The following is a 20458-nucleotide window of genomic DNA, read 5'->3' on the forward strand; positions in this document are numbered from 1 at the left end:
GAGGTGGATGAAACTGATGTCACTTTATTTTTTAATTTATATAATTTCTGTTGAAATGTATTAATGTCCACCGAGCCCTTCTCTTAAGATTTCCGGTCTTCTCTGAAGTCTACTGAGTGAATTTTTAAAATTTCTGTGTCATATTTTTCATTTCTAGCATTGGCACTTAGTTGTATTCTTGATGCCTCAGTTTTCCTCTTTGTAAAATTAAGTTGAGTTAGATGATTGTTTTTAATTTTCTCAACTCATAGTATACTACAGTTAAAGCTCAACTTTTCAGCCAGGCATTTTGTAAGGAGACAGTCTAGGTCCGAGCCTAGCTGATTAGCCTCTTCCCTGAACAGGTGAGTGTACATTTTTTTACGGTTGCCAATCACAGGTTGGATCATGAAGAGAGCTTCTGTGGATAAACTGACAGAGGTAGAGGCTAAGAATTTAAACCACTTACTTTGCTGCTTACTTTTTGAATGCAAATTATAGTTTAGCCTAGCGAAGGAGAAAGTGAAGAAAAATGTAAAGCCTTGCAGCAGATTGACAAGCTTAGTCATTGGTACTCTGTGAAATGGATAATTAACCCTTAGACTTTGGAAAGTAGTTTATAAATAGACAGCTGCCTACATTTCAAAGACTGGTAAAAGAAGACCATATGTGAGCTTTAAAAACTTTTGTTGCTTAACACAGAGTGAATATGTATAGACAAAACAACTGAATGAGTTACGCATCTCAAGTAGAGTCAAAATCATGGAAAGAACCTGAAAAGCTATAGTTGTTTTTGCTTTCAGCTACTCCTTGGCTGAATTGACTGTGAGGCTCAGCCAAATCTCTATAGTTGCTGAATAGTTTTTATAGTAAACAGCCTCTGAGATGGCCCCAACGGTCTACTTCCTGGCATCCACACACTTGTGTAATCTGTCTTGAGTGTAGGCTGGACTGAATGACTTGCTTCTAACAAAAGTATGCAGCCAAGATGATGGGAAGCTCCTTCTGAAATTAGATTATAAAAAAGATTGTGGTTTTCCCTCGGGCATTCTTTCTTGCTTTCTCTTGGGTACCTCATCCTGGGAGAACCTAATTGCTATTCATGTTAGTGAGGCAGCCCTGGAGGAAGGCCCATGTAAATGAATATGAAAACAAGTCTTCTGAGGCCTGCAAATAGCACATGAGTGAGTGTGGAAGTGGATCTTCTGCCAGCTTCCACATGAGTGAGCTTGGAAACAGATCCTGCCCTAGTTGAGCCTTGAGCATACCCTAGTTAATACCTTGACTGCAGCCTCCTTGAGGGTCCCTGAGCCAGAGCCTTTCAATGAGGCCACTCCCAGATTCCTGATCCCTAGAAAGTGTGAGATAAGAAATGTTTGCTGTTTGTAGCTGCTAGATTTTAAACTAATTTGTTACATAGCAATAGATAATTAATAGTTTTAAGTAATGTTGATTCTCTGTATTACTTCTCTTTTCATAGTTTACACATGCCTTCCATCAAGTAAATTGCACAATGACTCTGTGTTATTGTCACACTTTATGATAAAAGAACTGAGGTTTGGAATCTTGTTTAAGTTTTCAAAGCTAAAATAAATTGAATCAATGTGTGAATTTATACCTTCTGACTCTAAATATAATGTTTTTTCATCTATGACCCTGTTCTTCATTCCTCTTTTTACTAAATGCTGACCAAAAAAGGACACCCATTAATTTAATTAATGAGTTTGGTGAATATACTAATGGGTTGTGATTTTCTATCTTCAGTGTCCAGTGGTTCTTATAAGATCAAATAGTGGCACACATATCATACTAAGCAGTTAAATTCTTGGTTTAGAGGTTATTGTCATGTATGACAGTGGAATCTAGAGTTGAATCCCTAATTTCCTTGGGAGATATGTGAGCCTTTTGATTTCATTAAATTAGTTCTTCCTGCTCCATTTCAATGAGTTATGTGGCCCCATTTTAAAGGACTGCAGTTTGCCTTATCAGTATTAAAATAGTATCTGCATGAAGGTGACATTTTGTGCCATCTCTTTGGGTTCCTCTGCCATTGACTTCCATCATAATGTCCCCAGTGCTTTTCATCTCCTCATTCTAATTGCTGTACTCTTGGATGCTGGTCCTGATTGGGACAGGCAGTTGAAATGACATGCACTGGGTGATTGACACCGCCTGTATAAATACCTATTCTCTTAAGCCCACACCATGTCACAGGCTGTCAGAGCTAGTCTACTGCTAAGGCCTTTTCAAAATCATAATTAAAGCATGATGCTCACTAGTCAATTATAAGTTCATAAATTAGGTTCTATGAAAAAAATCTACAGAGAAAAGTTGAATACTCTTTTCCTTTCCCTCTGTTTTTGAACAGACTTGGTATTTCAGTCCATGGTTCTGGATAAAATTGTTATTTGAATTCATCATATTTGAGTAGCTGTAAAATCTGCTAGAGTGTCAAGTACTCTGTTCCGTCCCCAGTAAAGATTGTTGATGGGTGGACAGCTGTTTTATATAAAAAAGAGGAAGCTTATGTGGCTTATAAGAGAGTTTTACTGGGTAGGGAGGAAGACAGAGGATATGGGGTGTCATACAAACGTGGGAATGATTCTGAAATAATTCTCAGAATAAATCATGGTTATTAGAGTCCAAGAAGTCAGTAGTAAAAGGAAAGAACATATTTCTAAATGCAAAGCAATCAATCAGACACAAGTTGAATAAATTGCTTAATTTTCAGAATCTTTAAATAGAAATTTCTAGAAAGTCTTGTGGTTAGAATTTTATTTCCTACTCCCTGTTATTTCTTATTGTCTTTCATCCTTTACTTTGTGGTCTAGGATTAACTAACTTAAGCCTCAGTTTCCACCTTTGTAACATTGGTAGTCTCACAACTTTAAGGTTGTGAGAGTTAAAAGAGCTATATAGGTAATGCAACTGCCACAGAGCCACAGAAAGGGCTCAGTAAGTAAGAGTTATAAACACCAATTCTATCTCAGAGCCTCCATGCTAACTATGAGTCTGGACTTACATGTCTATGAGAAACTATGGTAGAAATCAAGTGCTGCTGTTCCTGATAAGATCCCTGACCCCACCCCTTGAGGTGGATGAGGGTGCCCATCACAGGAAGAAGGAGTTTAGGAGATTCTCCTTACAGACTTTGTCCCCTCTACATAGTGTCCTCACTTGTCCCTGGCAGCACCTGTGTGGTCCTGGCCCCCCTGGTTCCCTCTGCTGATGTCTAGTGGTTTTATTTCTCCATCTTTCTGTCTAACGTGGATACAAGGACCTCAAGTCCTATTGCTTCCTACATTTGATATTGGGTTTAAATACTGTGCATTGTGGTGTGAAGTGAAAATTGCTCAGTTGTGTCTGACTCTTTGCGACCCCATGGACTATACAGTCCATGGAATTCTCCAGGCCAGAATACTGGAGTGGGTAGCCTTTCCCTTCTCCAGGGGATCTTCCCAACCCAGGGATAGAACCCAGGTCTCCCACATTGCTGGTGGATTATTTACCAGCTGAGCCATAAGGGAAGCCCAAGAATTTTGGAATGGGTAGCCTATCCCTTATCCAGGGATCTTTCTGACCCGGAAATCTAACTGTGGTCTCCTGAATTGTAGTCAGATTCTTTTCCATCTAAGCTATCAGGGATTGTGTTCTGAAATTAAAGTGCCAAAAATAAAAATGTAGTTTTAAACAAACAAACAAAAAATGTAACTACCGTACAATCCAGTAATCCACATCTAGGAATTTATCCTAAAGAATTGAAATCAGGTTTTGAAGAGATATTAGTACAATCATATTAATTGCAGCATTATTCACAGTAGTCAAGACATGAAAACAAGCTAGATGTCCATCCATAGATTAATGGATACAGAAAATATGGTATATACACACAATGGAATATTATTTACTCTTTGAGAAAAGAAAAGGAAATCCCACCATGTGTGACAACATGGATGAACCTGGAGAACTGTATCTGAAGTGAAATAGACCAGTCACAGAAGGACAAATACTGCTGGGGGATGAGTTTGCTGCCTGGGAAAGGGGATCTGGCTTGGGCAGGACTAGGAACCCCTGCAGTTGCCGTGCTCAACTCGCTGTGTTAAGTCAGTGGGGCAAAGAGACTGGAGAAGGTGGTACTGAGTGCATATACTCTTCAGAGTGGACTAATGAACTTTGGAAAAACTGGGCCCTTGAAGGGAAGAGTCTGATAATTTATTCAGGCAGATTTTTAGACACTGAAGCATCCAGCAACAAACAGTTCAGTTGTGGAATGGGTTCTGTTACTGTGAGATCCCTTTTCCCTTAACAAATCCACAGTGTTGTCAGATGAAATAGACCCTATCAGACAGACAGCATCTTTTCTGCTTCTTCTTTCAGCAGCTTTCCCTCTCATTCCTTGAGGCATGTCATGCAGCAGTGAGGAAGATGGCTGGGAGCTGGAAGATGAAATCAGGGAGAATAACTCCTGATCCCTAACAGATGATGATGTAAATAAAAATGCTAGTTGTTTTCTCGGATATAAACCATCAACACCTCTGTTTATGTTTTTTATTTGAAATTGTATTTACGAAATTACCCTGCTGGGCAGAGAACATCTAATGTAGGGTTGGATGTGTTAAGTATTAAATAATACTCATTATCATCATAATAGACTTGTTATTAGGGTGTTTCAATACAGAATGAGAAGGCCAAAGCACTGTATGTTAATGATGCAGGCAATGATTTCTAATTGTCTTGCACTCCAATAAAAATATTATTTCTGTCAATCATAGTCCAAAAGATGTAATCATCTGCCCAAATAACTATTTTTACCCAAAATTTTCAAAGAAAATTATATTTGATTGAAAATTATCCTCTAGGCTCCTGTAGCTACTGTACTGGATAATAAAAGGTTTAAACCACAGATTAAGATAAGTGATCAGGGAAAACAGCAGCATTCATAGGAGGGATACCTTCAAAGTTCAGTCTCATGTGTGTCCTGCCCTCTAATTAATGAGCTCATTTCCAAAGGATAATTCTTATGTCCGAATTTCAGGGTATGATCTACCCCACCTCTCCTACCCTTTCCAGAGTGTCCCTTGGAGGCTTTCGGCTTTCAGTTTCTTGAGGGTACGTGTGTAGAGGTGATTAGCTAGTAGATGGAGAGCCTATTGTCAAGGTGTCTATCCTTTTCCTCACATGACCTCTGACCTTGTTTTGAGTAAACCTGTCTCTTCCATCGTATTCTGCAGTTATGCGGTAGGGCAAGACGTGACTTAAGTGTTACTTTACTGACCGACCCAGGAATCTTTTATCTTCTGCTCACATTGGGAACAGAAGAAACCTTTGAGAAATATATTAGAAAGCAGTGTTTCCTAGAGCGTGTTCTGTCGGTGTCCCCCTTCTGTAGGTGCGGACACCTACAGAACACCCCCACTCCCCAAGGTTCCTGGTCAAAATATTTGAGGACCACTATTTGACCCCTAAAGACATCACAATGCACAGAAGCCTATTAAATCCTTTATCTGATCTAGTGTCATCCCAACATATTTAACAATGAAGTCCTGTTTACCTTGAGACTCTCATTCATCCTTGAAAGGACTCATGTATTTTCTAGAAAAGTGTTTCTAGCAATGAGAAGTGACAACAAATAGTCTTTGTCAAAAGGACAAATGGTTGGGATTACCGTTTGGATACCCTGTGATTTTTCCCATTTCATTTGTCTATCCCCTCTGACCTCTATTGCCCCTTGCCTTTGTAGCACCTCCATCCTTTCAAATGAAAAAAAAAGCAGGAAACATTGTGGTCTTTTCAGAAACACATCATGGTCCTGTTTTGAGATCCAAATAAGAGGACATCAGTGTTTTCTATATCTGAGATTCTATCTGTACATCTTTGCTTTTCACAAGTGAAAATTCTTGGGTACCAACAGGGATAGAGGAAGAGAAAGAAAAATCATAGTTAGCATATTTCTTTCCTCTAGTACCTAACCATTTAAACAATATACATGCATATAGATATATTAAAAGCCAAACAGCCCTAGCAGAGATGAAATAGTATATTTAAACATTTGAACATCAAAATCTATTAAATGAAGGCTGTGATGGAGAAATACCCAAAACATTCAATAAAGCTTTTCAACCTGAATATAGGGTTACCATGACAACGGAACTCAGAAATCCCTCTTCTTCATATAAAGTTGCTGAAAAAATGCCCATGGTGGAAGCAGCATGGAGTCCTCAAATTTATAACTATTGAACAGAGGTACAAAGAATCTCCAAAACATTTGATAAAGCTTCAGGGTGAACATTTTAATATCCTCCTTTTAAAAATAATAGTAATAAAAAGACCCAAGCCATTTCTGCACTACCTCATTCCTCTTTCATCTAAACCATTTTGAGGATTTCATGCTATTTCAAAATAATTTTCTATGAAAGAAAACTGTCAATTACAGCGGCCTAATGAGGAATATTAATAATATTGATCTTAAATATGTTTGGAGAATACCAAGCATGACATGGAAGGAGTTTCTACACAAATCAAGCAGCAGCTGTCAGATTGATGCTGACTCAGCACCATCAGTGTGGCCTCATATGTCCCATGTAGTCCTGGGAAGCCTTTAAAGATGCAAAAGACACTTGGTCATCTCTGTCTGCTACAGCAAATAGAAGCAAGACACTTGGCTATTGTTTTTCCAACACTCAAAGAACTTTTTAGGAGGATAATATGTATGCGAACATGCAGGTGTATGCGTGTTTTCATCTCATGTACTTATCTGTGTGAATTTTATGTATGCAGCTGTGTGCATTGTTTGTGAATATCTTGGGTCAACACAAAGGAATGGTTGTATACAGGAAGGGTGGACTTACTGGTAGTTCAAATTTCCTCTCAATAAGGGGTGTCAGGAAGGAAATTGAGATAATGCATTTACCATCACGGATGCAATGGACATGAACTTGGGCAAACTTCGGGAGATGGTGAAGGACAGGGAGGTGTGGCATGCTGCAGTCCAGGGGGTCGCAAAGAGTCAGACACGACTGGGCAATTGAACAACAATAATAAGTAGTTTCCCCTGTCTTTTTACTCCAAGTGGAAAAAGGTAGAATTTAGAGAGGAAAAATTTCATCCCAATGTTCTCACTAAGAAAGCTTTAGAGTCAGGTAACTGGTATCCAGATGTTCTGAAAAATACACATCAAGGAGAAAGGCATCAGAACTTAGATATCATTTCTCATTTTCTGGAAGAAATTTATGACTAAATGGTCTGAGAAGGTGTTCTTTAAGTTAACCTGCACTGCTCTTGGATTGATTTTGTTTGTATGTTAGCTTGATTGTTTATGCTTTTCCCAGCTCAAGCCTGGTAAGTTAGTTCATCAAACTGAGGGGAATGGTGCTTCTTTTCAGACTGTTTTTATTTGGCATAAAGGAGCTGACCTTATACTCTCTTCTTACAGTTGGTACCATATTGCATGCCAGGAATGGAAAGCAATGACGTTTTCCTCCAAGTGCATTGATCTACAAGGTAGGTCAGGCAGAGTTTTCTAAAAACACACGTGTAAAAACTCCTTAATATCCCTTAGGCAGTGCACTTTTGGAGTTAAGTGCCCATTTTTCTCCCACATGTAATGCTAGTATTCTAATTTTGCTTTTGTGAATGCATTGAGCGGTAGTTTGCAAACTGTGGGCTGGACCACCAACACCATCATTATCATCATCACCTGGGAACTTAGACATGTCAATTCTCAGGCCCTACTCCACACTTAACGTACCACACATGCAGGGGATGAGGCTCAGAACCTGCATTCCAATAAGCCATACTGGTTCTTTGGATATATACTAACGTTTGAAAATAACTGCTCCACAGGAGAGATTTTGAGAGGATGACGATGTTGAGGACATGGATAAAGATAATGGAGGGTGGGAAAAGGCGAGGTGGAAAAGAAGGGGAGAAACTTAAATCTTGAGACTTGAAAGGGAGGTGGGGACCACTTGAGGGATGATTTGGTCACAACCTTACAGAATCTGCCTGCCAATGCAGGAGACACAAGAGATGCAGGTTCGGGTCCTGAATCGGAAAGGTCCCCTGGGGTAGGAAATGGCACCCCACTCCGGTATGCTTGCTTGGACAGTTCCATGGACATAGGAGCCTGGCGGGCTACAGTCCCTAAGGTCACAAAGAGTAGAACGTGGCTGAGCATGAGGACTGTCTCACTGTTAGACTGTTTCATTTCCTATATGATCCACAGAAAGATTAAGTGGCTTCCCAAGGTCAGAAGCACAGTTAGTAAAAGAAATAACATTTGCTGACTCCTGACTCCAAGATGAATAAAAGTGGAATATTAAATAAGAAATATAGAAAGGACTTTTCCTATCTGCGAAGCACATGTCTTCTTTGACACCGCAGTCCTTTCACGCAGTGAGTTCAGCATCCAATCAAACCCAATAACTCACAGACTTTACTCCAAAAGAGCCATTTTCAACCCACAGCTGTGAATGTTGATGTTGCTTTCCTATTTCTGGAGAAATCAAAATCGATCACTGTGGGAGAAACATGCAATCTTTAGGTCTGTACTACAAAGGCTAATGTCTTACCATTGCAAAGAGCATCAAAATTATGTGAGAATCGCCTACAAAATGTATGCTTTCTGTATAAAAATATGAGCAGACCTTTTGGGACCCAAACTTCTGTGTCAGCGCTTCTCCAAATTGGAAGCTCATTAGTATCACCTGAGGAGTTTTAAAAGTCCTGAGACTCAGCCCAGACTAATTAAATTGAAACCTCTGGTAGTGGGACCCACGGATGTGTGTTTTAAAAAACTCTCCAAATGATTTTGGGGTACAGCCACATTGGAGAGCTAGAGTTCTACGCCCTTACCCTAAAGTTGTTGTTGTTTTTTAGCTGCTAACTCATGTCTGACTCTGTAACTCCATGCACCTCTAGCCCACCAGGCTCCTCTGTCCATGGAATTTCCCAGGCAAGAATACTGGAGCTGGTTGCCATTTCCTAGTCCAGGGGATCTTCCTAACCCAGGGATTGAACCCATGCCTCCTGATTGGCAAGCATTCTAACCCTAAGTGGGGTCCTTGAATTGGTAACACTGGCATCACCTGGGTTCTTTTTAGAAATGCAGAGTCCCAGATCCCCTGCAAACTAGTAAATCAGATTCTGCATTTTAAAAAGATCAGTAGTTGATTTATAAGCATATTAAACTTTGAGAAGTCCCGGCTTCTCAAAAGAAAAAGAATTCTCTGCTGATTAGGTAATTTTTTAACAGACTGAAATTAAGAGAGGGAAGTAAAAATTATCCAAAATCTCACCATTGTTATTTCTAGCCTGTCTCTATAAATATACTATTTACATTATACTTTTGTACTTTGTATTTCATATGCATTATTCATGCATTTCATACAGTTCATATCTTCATTTTAGTTGTTGCTACATCATGGGACACTGCTTTGGGAGAATTTTTCCACAACCAATTGAAAAAGTATTTGTAGAAAGTCCTACAATGTGTTTATTATTTACATGTAATAAAATTCAATTATGATTTGAAATTCATTTTTGACATCACCAATATTAAATTAATTTTTTAAAGTCCCACTCATATCTGATCCTAGGGGTTCATGCTACTGGTCTTAGCCTCTAGCTTCAGTGGATATAAAAAAAGTGAGAAAAAAATATTTTTTAATGATGAATCAAGACAGAACAACCTCAACCTGCAAATAACACTTAGAGAGATATAATTTCCCTTTGTTTATTTTGTTATTCCCAGGTATCTTCATGCTTCCCAAAATTCTTAAAACAAATCCATTCATTAAATTTGCTTTAAAGAACACTCAAACTTTTATGGAATGAAAGTGAAGGGGGGTGGTGGTTAATACTGAGCAGTTGTAGTAAAAAGAGAGTTTTATGAAATCAAGCTGTCTATTTTTATGGGCTGTTGAATTTTATGGACTTATAATATGCATCCAAGGAATTATGAAATGAAAGAAAATTGTTTGAATAACACTTTAGACTGACTCTCACTACTTCACTGTGCTCAGTAGAATGTGGGCTCCTGGGCAGTGTGGTATAGAGATAGGGCTAGTCAACAGAAAAGAGGTCAGACCATCAAGGGACTGGGGGCTTTGAAAGCACCACTAAGTCCCAGTTTGCTAAAGACAGTTCAGGTTGTTACTTGTCGTCATGGAATAACCTTAACACTGCTGTCTTTCACTTTTAAAAGTGCCCTGATTTAGAAATAAATTATATGATTTTACACAGAGAACACAAAATCCAGCTCCATTAATTTATGGGAGAGGAGTTTCTGAGTGGCTGACTGTACTCAGCAATAACAAACACATCTCTTGTCCTCTGGATGGAGCCCAAACTCTTTAGGGCACAATACAGAATCCTGCAGGATTGAGCCCTGGTTCCCACTGAGTCTCTCTTCCTCTCTCTCTCTGCTTCCCCATATTTCTCTTTCACTTTTGCACTTGTTCACCTCTCATTATTTTATGTCATATATTTGTGGGGACACACCAAAGTAGTATTAGTATTGTTTTCTCAATATTTTCAGCTACTCTCTTTCTTTTAGATACCGAAGAAGATTGAACCTACCAGCTTCTAGGTGATACCAGTTGATCACACTGAGTAGCAAGCGGGTAGGCATTTTCTTCTTGAGCCATGTATCAGAAGCTGAAAATAATTCCATTCTGGAGGTCATCCATTTTTATATGCTCTAGTTTCTGTGGGTCTATCAGATTGTCTTATTCCCATTTTCCTTTAATTTCACTTGTTTTTGTGGCTTGCTTTTCAAAGGTGAGGCATAAACGAATATTGAAATGCCAGGCATAGTGCTGGATGCTGGAGATCCAAGAGTCAATAAAACAGGGACCCTGCCCTGGGAGACTTCATCATCAGTGGGGAGAGTTGCACCAGTCCCAAGCAAGGAAAGAGGTGTGATATTTATGGGGACCTCTTGGAGACTCCAGCACTGGGTGCATGGACCAGAATGGTGAACACTAAAAATCAAAGGCTTGAAATAAGGGGAATCAAAATACACCCTGGAAAAACTTTTGGTAAGCCAGGCTGTTGTGACCTTGACAGTTTGCGGAGGCTTCTATTAGGCCAGGGGGAGTGTTATAGTTGGGTTGTTTGCTTTTAACTGCTGTGGCCTGGGCAAGAGGCTTTAAACCAGTCACATGGTCTTCTGACCTTGGCGATTGACTATATGGAAGTGCCTATTATAAAAGTACTTGGCTGTGGTCAAACTGTGCAGAAGGCCCACATGAGTGCTGTGAGAATGGGCCCGGCTGAGCCAGAGAGCCTCGCTGGGGGACAGTGGGCCATAGAGTTCTTAGTGAAGAGGCACAGTGGAGGCAAGGATCCAATCAAACCATGCGTTTCTGATCTCCACGTGCAGGCAAGGGAGCAAAGGCATGGGCCTGAGAGCCTCATCACGAAAGGATTGCAGGCTGGAGCTACAGCTGGGGCTGAGGCAAAGAGTTATTAGAGGAAAAGAGAACCTTCCAGCCTGTTAAGCATGAGTGAACAGAAACGATATTTGCTGTTTTGAGACGGTAAGACACCCAGCTTCCGCAGGGACCTCTGAACACTAAGCCGGTTTTGAATTTCAATTGTCAGTGGAAGCCTAGAGAGGCAGGGCCTTGATGGGCTGCCCCGAGTTCCATTCTGTACTTGGGACCAGGGATAAAAATGGGGAGACTGCAGGGACTTCACTGACGGTCCAGTGGTTAAGACTCCGCTCTCCCAATGCAGGGGGCACAGGTTCCATCCCTGGTTGGAGAACTAAGATCCTGCATGCCTGCAGGGTGTGGCCAAAAATAAAAAACAATAAAAGAAGTGACTGTAGTTATATTGAAGTGGATTCACCTGGCAAGAGGCCCCACCCATATGCTGTATCGCGTTGGCTCTGGCTTGGTTAATTACTCAGAACACAAGGAAACTCTGGATTGGTTAATACTGAAAACACGAGGACTCTTCCTCAGGTGTCCCGTTTCTGACCTGCAGAGAGCCCTGGTGGAAAGAGACGCTGCCGGTGCCCGCTCACATGGGAGTAAGGATGCTATACCACGACAAAGAACCTTTGTTCAACTTGGAATTATCAAAGCTGGAAACCAAGAGGTTTTAATAAACTCCGTGGGAGAAAAAAAAAGATACGACCTGGTGAGTAAGACTGCTACAGTTGTAGATTTCTAAAGCATTCTAGCTAAAGGGGCTGTTTCTGAAAAGTGATGAGGCATGCATTATAGACCTTCTTCCCCAAAATTATAAATGGAAGGGTACCAACATTAATCTGTAAAGGAGAGATTTCTGGAGTCAAGTTCACAGGCTAAGAATTCTGAATAACTAGCATTGGCTGACAGTCAGTGAGGCTGAAGCCAGGATGTTCTCCATTTATCCTCTTTCCTCTAGATACTATTGAGTTTCTGTTGTGGTCTTTGCAAATAATGCTGAAGTTTGGGAACATAATTTTGAAGTTGTTCAGATTTGGTCATAAGATGAATTATAAGATTCTATATATGGTGTTGTGGCTTCCCTGGTGGCTCAGTGGTAAATAACCTGCCTGCCAATGTAGGAGATGCGGGTTCCATCCCTGGGTCAGGAAGATCTGCTGGAGAAGAAAATGGCAACCTACTCCGGTATACTTGCCTGGGAAATCTCATGGACAGAGGAGCCTTGTGGGTTGCAGTCCATGGGGTCGCAAAGAGTCTGACAGGACTTAGTGACTGAGCACACACACATATATGATGTTTAATGTAAATTCTCAATTCTGGTTGTTAGCTAAGACGTCCATGTGGACTTATTGGAATAGCTAAAAGGTACTATAATTCAGTGGCTACAATTGCATTATGCGTTGAAGGCTGTTCTCTGCTTTGGAAATCTGGCTTGCTTTTCTTGGAATCAAAGCAATTGAACAAACTGAGAAGACATCCACATTACCATTACACATACAGTATAATAAAAAGCATGCTGTGAGTTTATTTTAAAATTGAGTCTATGACTGCAGTCAGATTGCTCGCTAAGGATTTTTAACACAGCTGAAATCCATTCTCTAGAGAGATTCTTTTGTGTTTCCCTTGATTCTACATCTGCTTCTTTGAGTATCTGGATAATATCTGTGTGCATTCTGTTACGTTTATATCTTGCATTGTATACCAAATGTCTTCATTCATTAATCTGTGCATTAATATTGTTCCTTTACTAGTTGGTTAAATGTTTTTCCATTTGTTTCTTTGTATTTAAAAACATGTGTTTCCATTTGCCCCTTGGTGTTGATAAAAGGTTGGAGTTGGAACTGAAACTGGGTGGATTTAGTTTTGCTTGAGTAGTAATAAGAATCAAGAGTTTACAATGATTTGAAATTGTAATATTTAAGGCACTAGAGTGGCAGCAGTAGACAATGTTGTGGCAAATATAAATGTTACTGTTCTTTGCTTTCTCTCTTTAATCAGAGGTTTTTTAGTCCTTAAAAGGCAGCTGCTGAGCAGGTTATTTCTGTGTTACTGCAAGCAGGAAGTGACCATTTTCAATCTCAGAGGCAGTGGAGTGAGCTACCTCAGACCCTTCCAGCGATCTCACCCAGTAAGGGTTAAAGGTGCAAAGCAAAATGTTTTCAATGAAAGGCTTTTTGGTTTTAAGAAAATATTCTGCTTTTGTTTCCTTAAAAAAAAAATCTCCCCAAAGGATTGTATCTAGGATACACTTTGTAGCATAGACTTTGTGTAAGATGCTTTTGTTATCTCTCTTCTCTTGTTCTGATTAGTAGGGCTAAGCCCCTGTAAATTTCAGGCAGGAAACTTCCCTTTGCACTGCAGTTAATCCTTTAGGTCGGTCTTGTCAGCAGAGTGGACGTGCACCACTTTTCCAACAGAGGGCAGTATGTATTTGCTGAACAACGGAGCTCTCCCTGAGTCCCAAGGTGTGGAAAACTGTCCTCCGCAAAGAACAGAAAGGACACCAGGAAACAATTTCTTTCTTTCAATTCTGCTTCTTCTGTAACTTTGACTACAGATGCCATTTTTTTTTCTTTTTTTTTTGGTGAAAATTATTAAAAGAAAAACCCGAGACCCGTTTCCTTTCATGGGGGGATGCCCAAAGAAAAAGTGGAGAAAATAAAAGACAAAATGCACAGAGTCCTAGGCACCCTGTCTGGCATGCCACCCAGATTTGCCCCCTGCTGTGCCTGCCCTCTGGTCCTTTTACAGATACTTCTTGTCTGGAGATAAGAGAGTCCACGATGGGCTCTATCAATGCTGGGATTCCTTTTGTACCTTTTCTGTGCATTTTGAGTATTTCCTTGACAGCAAAGCAGCTTGGAGTAAATTGTGAAATAAAATTTGTAGGTAAGCTTAAATGTTAGTCACTTAAAAGATGTTCAATTTGTCCACATAATGAGCTCTGAACTACCTTCTTGGTCAGGAATCCTCATGAAATTGCAGTTGATTAATGTAAGAAAATGAATATTTATTGAATGTTGTAGTGGCTGGAATTAAAACCTTATATAGTTTATCCCATTTAGCTTTCATGACATCTTTAAGAAGTGGGCATTGTGAATATTATTTTATAGGGGAAGAGAGAGAGAGGCAAGATGACCTCTTTAAATCTTGGCCAGCAAATGGCAGAACTAGGAATTGAACTTGGGACTGTCTGATGTCAAACGCCAGTTCATTCCCAGTTTCTCATCCTTATTACCCTTCTGTTAAAGGACTGGTTCTGGGAATTCTTGAGTACTAATGCTATTGCAATTTGAAATCATAGAAAACCTTGACTCAGTGTGTTGGAAACCTACCGTATGCATGTAGGGTGCTCAGTCTTTCTCTTCTTCTCAATGTATTTTTTAATTTTTTCTCTGCCCTTAAAAAATATGCTTTTTTCTATGGCTTCTTTTCTGCTATGTGTGGATGAAAAGGACCTATAGGCAAAAAAAAAAAAAAAAAAATTAATATGTGGAAACTGAAGCTCAGCAAATGGATCCAGAAGTTCTCTGTATTTATACAGATCTTCCTCAAATTTTGTAACTTGAAAATACCCAAAGTGGAAAATGCATTTAATACACCTAACTTACTGAACATCAGAGTTCAGTCTAGTCTATATAAAATGTGCTCAGAACACTTGTCAGCCTCCAGTCAGGCAAAATCATCTCACACAAAGCCTATTTTATAATGAAGTGTTGAATAGCTCATGTAGTTGACTGAAAACTGTACTGAAAATGAAAAACAGAATGGTTGTCTGGGTACAGAATGATTGTAAAGGCATCAGCTGTTTACCCTTGAGATCATGTGGCTGGCTGGGAGCCACTGCCCAACATCACAAAAAATCCCTAGGAAAAAAATCTTAAAGCTTTTTCTGTCATTAAAATTTCATGTATAGTTAGAGAAGGGCTCCCCAGGTGGCACAGTGGTAAAGAATCTGCCTGCCGATGCAGGAGATGTGGGTTTAGTCTCTGGGTTGGGAAGATCCCTGGAGAAGGGAACGGCAACCCATTCCAGTGTTCTTGCCTGGAGAATCCCATGGACAGAGGAGTCTAGAGAGCTTCAGTTCACAGGGTCGCTTTTGGAGTCTGACACGACTGATCTGACCACACACACACACATAGTTAGAGAAGCAATGGTATATACTAAAGGAAAGGGAAGAGATTTTCTAAAGCACCACTTATAAAGGAATATTATCTCAACCTCCTGGAAGAAACAGCCAAAGAGGAGGCCAGTAGCAGAACCACTGAAAATTCTTGAGCAGAAAGCAAGTGAGCAACTGAGCACAGACCAGAGGGACTCAGGCTTCAGAAAGAAATCAATATGATCTCAGACATCCTCATCAGCCACCAGACCACCAGACAGAGTGGGCGCAGATTGCATTAGCCTCTCCATTATTTGAATTTCTTTCCCCTAAACACGGCAGTCTGCCTTTTGAAGGGTATTCCTATTGTCACAGAGAGCCTCTTGCCTTTTCCTTCCCCCGCTTTTTTTCCCATAATGAGTAAACACAGAGGTCCAGGCAGTCAGAGGTGGAAGCCAACTGAACACAAGTGTTTTCAAAAAGCCTCTGGAATAAACATTGAAGTGCTGTATTTCATAACCCTACACAAAACTGACAGTAGCCAGCTGTTGTCTGAACTAAACACCATCCTAAAGAGCCAAGAGCCACGAGGCAAAATGGGAGAAAGTGAAAATAACTCCTCTTCTACTGAACCATAGATGACAGATCAGCCAAAAAGGATCCTGGAGGGAGCAAAAGTCAATGAGGCGAAAGTCCTTGCAAATGACCCCTGCCTGCTTCCCTTTACCTTTCTAGAAATCATGCACCCACATGGCCTTTGATTTGTGTAGCATCCGAATGCAGTCTCTTCCTTTAGGATTCTATGTATTTATTCATGGAATCTTGCAATAACTAGATCTCCTATCTCTAACTTTCCCCCAGTTTGGGGATTTTACTTATGGTTTTTCCCTTATCCTGTTTTCTGTCTTTCCATCTCTTCACCTCTTTGGCTTCCTCAAAGCACAAAAAGTAAGAAAAACTTGAGAACGCTTGTTATTCTCACTTTTATGTACTCAGTGATCAGAAAAATTTTCTCAGCTGCTAAAAGGCTTTCTAAACTAACCCTGTAAGTAGCTCTTCTCAGAAAACAGAAATTAACAATTATTTAAAATAGAAGTCCTGGTTGGTAATAGACGGAACTCTGAGAATTTTGTTTGGCCTAAGGTGAGAAATGATGAATTTCAAGGCTCTTTTTAAAAATCTTAGTTTGTAGTAAGAGTAGAGGTGTGTGCTTGTCGTTGTTCAGTCGCTCAGTTGTGTCCGACTCTTTGTGACCCACTGTGTGACTGCAGCATGCCAGGCTTCCCTGTTCTTCATCCTCTCCCAGAGTTTCCTCAAATTCATGTCCATTGACTTGGTGATGCCATCCAACCATCTCATCCTCTGTTGTCACCTTCTCCTGCTGCCTCAGTCTTTCCCACCGTCAGGGTATTTTCCAGTGAGTCACTTCACATCAGGTGGCCAAAGTATTGGAGCTTCAGCCTCAGCATCAGTCCCTTCAGTGAATATTCAGGATTGATTTCTTTACAATTGACTGGTCCTTTGCAGTCAATCCTAAAGGATGTGTTGTAGGCAGCTATTTTACTAAAACACCATAAAGTTTATTTTCTGAGTATGTGTGTGGTTATATGTGAAGGTGTACATCTGGGAGCTATGCATTAATAGGAAAAGGTTTGAAAGTTCAATTTTCATTTATAAAAAAAGGTAGCATCATTTTTCGATATCCCTGGTGGTCCAGTGGCTAAGAGTACATGTCCAACACAGGGGGCCTGGGTTCAATATCTGGTCAGAGAATTAGATCCCATATGCCATAACTAACAATAGAACAATAGAATGGGGAAGACTAGAGATTTCTTCAAGAAAATTAGAGATACCAGGGGAACATTTCATGCAAAGATGGACAAATAAAGGACAGAAATGGTATGGACTTAACAGAAGCAGAATATATTAAGAAGAGGTGGCAAGAATATACAGAAGAAATACACAAAAAAGATCTTCATGACTCAGATAATCACAATGGTGTGGTCACTCACCTAGAGCTAGACATCCTGGAATGTGAAGTCAAGTGGGCCTTAGGAAGCATCACTACAAACAAAGCTAATGGAAGTGATGGAATTCCAGTTGAGCTGTTTCAAATCCTAAAATATGATGCTGTGAAAATACTGCACTCAATATGCCAACAAATTTGGAAAACTCAGCAGTGGCCACAGGACTGGAAAAGGTCAGGTTTCATTCTAATCCCTAAGAAAGGCGATGCCAAAGACTGTTCAAACTACCGCACAATTGCACTCATCTCACATGCTAGCTCAACATTCTCCAAGTCAGTCTTCAACAGTACGTGAACCGAGAACTTTCAGATGTTCAAGCTGGATTTAGAAAAGACAGAGGAACCAGAGATTAAATTGCCAACATCCGTTGGATCATTGAAAAAGCAAGAGAGTTCCAGAAAAACATCTACTTCTGCTTTATTGACTATGCCAAAGCCTTTGACTGTGTGGATAACAACAAACTGTGGAAAATTCTTAAAGAGATGGGAATATCAGACCACCTGACCTGCCTCCTGAGAAATCTGTATGCAGGTCAAGAAGCAACAGTTAGAACTGGACATGGAACAACAGACTGGTTCCAAATAGGAAAAGGAGTACGTGAAGGCTGTATATTGTCACCCTGCTTATTTAACTTATATGCAGAGTACATCATGCAAAATGCCAGGCTGGAGGAAGCACAAGCTGGAATCAAGATTGCCAGGAGAAATATCAATAACCTCAGATATGCAGATGCCACCACCCTTATGGCAGAAAGTGAAAAAGAACTAAAAAGCCTCTTGATGAAAGAGGAAAGTGGAAAAGTTGACTTAAAACTCAACATTCAGAAAACTAAGATCATGGCATCTGGTCTCATCACTTCATGGGAAACAGATGGGCAAACAATGTAAACAGTGACAGACTTTATTTTTTTGGGCTCCAAAATCACTGCAGATGGTGACTGAAGCCATGAAATTAAAAAATGCTTGCTCCTTGGAAGAAAAGCTATGACCAACGTAGACAGCATACTAAAAAGCAGAGTGATTACTTTGCCAAAAATGTCCGTCTAGTCAAAGCCATGTTTTTTTTCCAGTGGTCATGTATGGATGTGAGAGTTGGACTATAAAGAAAGCTGAATGCCAAAGAATTGATGCTTTTGAACGTGTGTTGTTGGAGAAGACTCTTGAGAATCCCTTGGACTGCAAGGAGATCCAACCAGTCCATCCTAAAGGATATCAGTCCTGCATATTCATCGGAAGGACTGATGCTGAAGCTTAAACTCCAATACTTTGGCCACCTGATGCAAAGAACTGACTCCTTAGAAAAGACCCTGATGCTGGGAAAGATTGAAAGTGGGAGAAGAAGGGGATTACAGAGGATGAGATTGTTGGATGGCATAACCGACTCGATGGACATGAATTTGAGTAACCTCTGGGAGTTGATGATGGACAGGGAAGCCTGGCGTGCTGCAGTCCATGGGGTTGCAAAGAGTCAGACATGACTTAGTAACTGAACTGAACCAAAAAACATAGCATGTCTTTGAATCCATTCTTGTTAAGAGGAGACAGAGACTTATGAGGCCATGAAGTGTAAAGGAGAAGGGGTGTGTCTTTAAAAATGTGGTCTACAACATGGTAAGATACTGGGGCTTAGTAAAAAGCGTATCTGTTAAGCCATAATCCTGTGTTGACTCTGTCCAAGAAAGAGTCCATGTTACCTGCTGTTGACTTTCAAGTTGGCTACTCTTCTGTGCTCTGGTCCAGTCACCCTGTGATGTCTTTAAAAGCACCGATACGAGTTCACTGTGTGCAGCTGCCTTATAGTGGTGATACTTTGATGGATGCAGAGGAGGGACAGTAGCCAAATGTAAGTTACACTGAAGGACTTTCTAGAGGGTCCAAAAGAGGAAGACAGACACAAAAATAGGGACAATGGAAAAGTTCTGAGAGATCATTGAAAGCAGAAGTTCATAAAGGGAAGTAATGAGAACAAAGAACACCACCCTCACCTCAATCTACAGGTGCTCCAGGAGAGTACAGACCGTACTACAGTACATGGAATGGGGGGCCTAATTCATTTTGTTTCATCATTAAGGATAAAAAAGGGAGAGAGAGCTGTGTATCCCTGAGAGCTGTGGATACCTAATTATATTTGTTTCTTTATAAATTTTTCTTTTTTTTTAGCTTGGTGTGAAGTTGTTTATCAGCTTTGAATTTCCTCTGCTGAATGTTGTCCTAAATTAAATTGGAGCTTAAACTTAAGGTGATTTTTAGTTTGATTATCATTGAATTTTCAGGTGGAATTTAGCCCTGGTTTTGCATTTTAATAGAGAAATGTTGAGTTTTTTTAAGGTCAGTAATATCCACTTAAAAGTTTTAATATGCTCCAGTTTATCTTTTAACACCTGGTATTATGGGAAACATACGCATCCTAGAAAAGAAGTGGGTGAGAGGACAGGGATGGAAGTCTATAAATTATCATTATATGACTATTAACAACTCATTTTTTTAAATTCAGAAAGTATATAAAAGTAAATTTAAGAGTCTGTTTGAGGAAACATCGGTTCAAATTGAGCAGCATCCCATCTAGCAGATAGAAAGGAGTTCCAAGGAGCTGTACAAAATGCAAGACTTTATAGGCTGAAAGAAGCAAGAGCAAGGAAGTTATACCAGGCAAAAATCAGGTTGGTTATTACAAGATTGTTTTTGGTGACAGAGGACTTAGCATAAGCAACTCTATTTTAGCATCCCCCCTTTTAAATTCTGGTATACATCATTCTTTATTGCTGTGAAAAACAAAAGACAAGCTTGTCATTTCTCACACCAGATATTGTGAAACCACATGATATAAGAATGGACACATGATACAAGAATGGAAAAAGTACTATTAATAAATTAATTAAAAAAAAAAGAATGGAAAAAGTAAAGTCTTTTTCT

The 20458-nt window shown here is 40.0% G+C and overlaps 1 protein-coding gene across 11 annotated transcripts in view; it reads left to right on the forward strand.

Moving 5' to 3' along the window:
- Window positions 1-10071: 10071 nt before the first annotated feature.
- Window positions 10072-20458, forward strand: part of LOC129649902 (histone H2B 1/2-like) — a 251629-nt gene continuing 241242 nt past the window's right edge. Inside the window, exons 1-4 of one of the 11 annotated variants that reach the window (XR_008713411.1) lie at window positions 10072-10601; window positions 10759-11018; window positions 11363-11519; window positions 11971-12126. Coding sequence is in view for 1 of the 11 variants with exons in the window: in XM_055577872.1 (XP_055433847.1) it covers window positions 11854-12126 (273 nt within the window). In the remaining 10 variants the exon portion in view is untranslated. The other 10 variants (XR_008713413.1, XR_008713416.1, XR_008713419.1 and 7 more) reach the window with 10 other exon arrangements.

Source organism: Bubalus kerabau, chromosome 4 (genome assembly GCF_029407905.1).
Source record: "Bubalus kerabau isolate K-KA32 ecotype Philippines breed swamp buffalo chromosome 4, PCC_UOA_SB_1v2, whole genome shotgun sequence".
Taxonomy (NCBI): domain Eukaryota; kingdom Metazoa; phylum Chordata; class Mammalia; order Artiodactyla; family Bovidae; genus Bubalus; species Bubalus kerabau.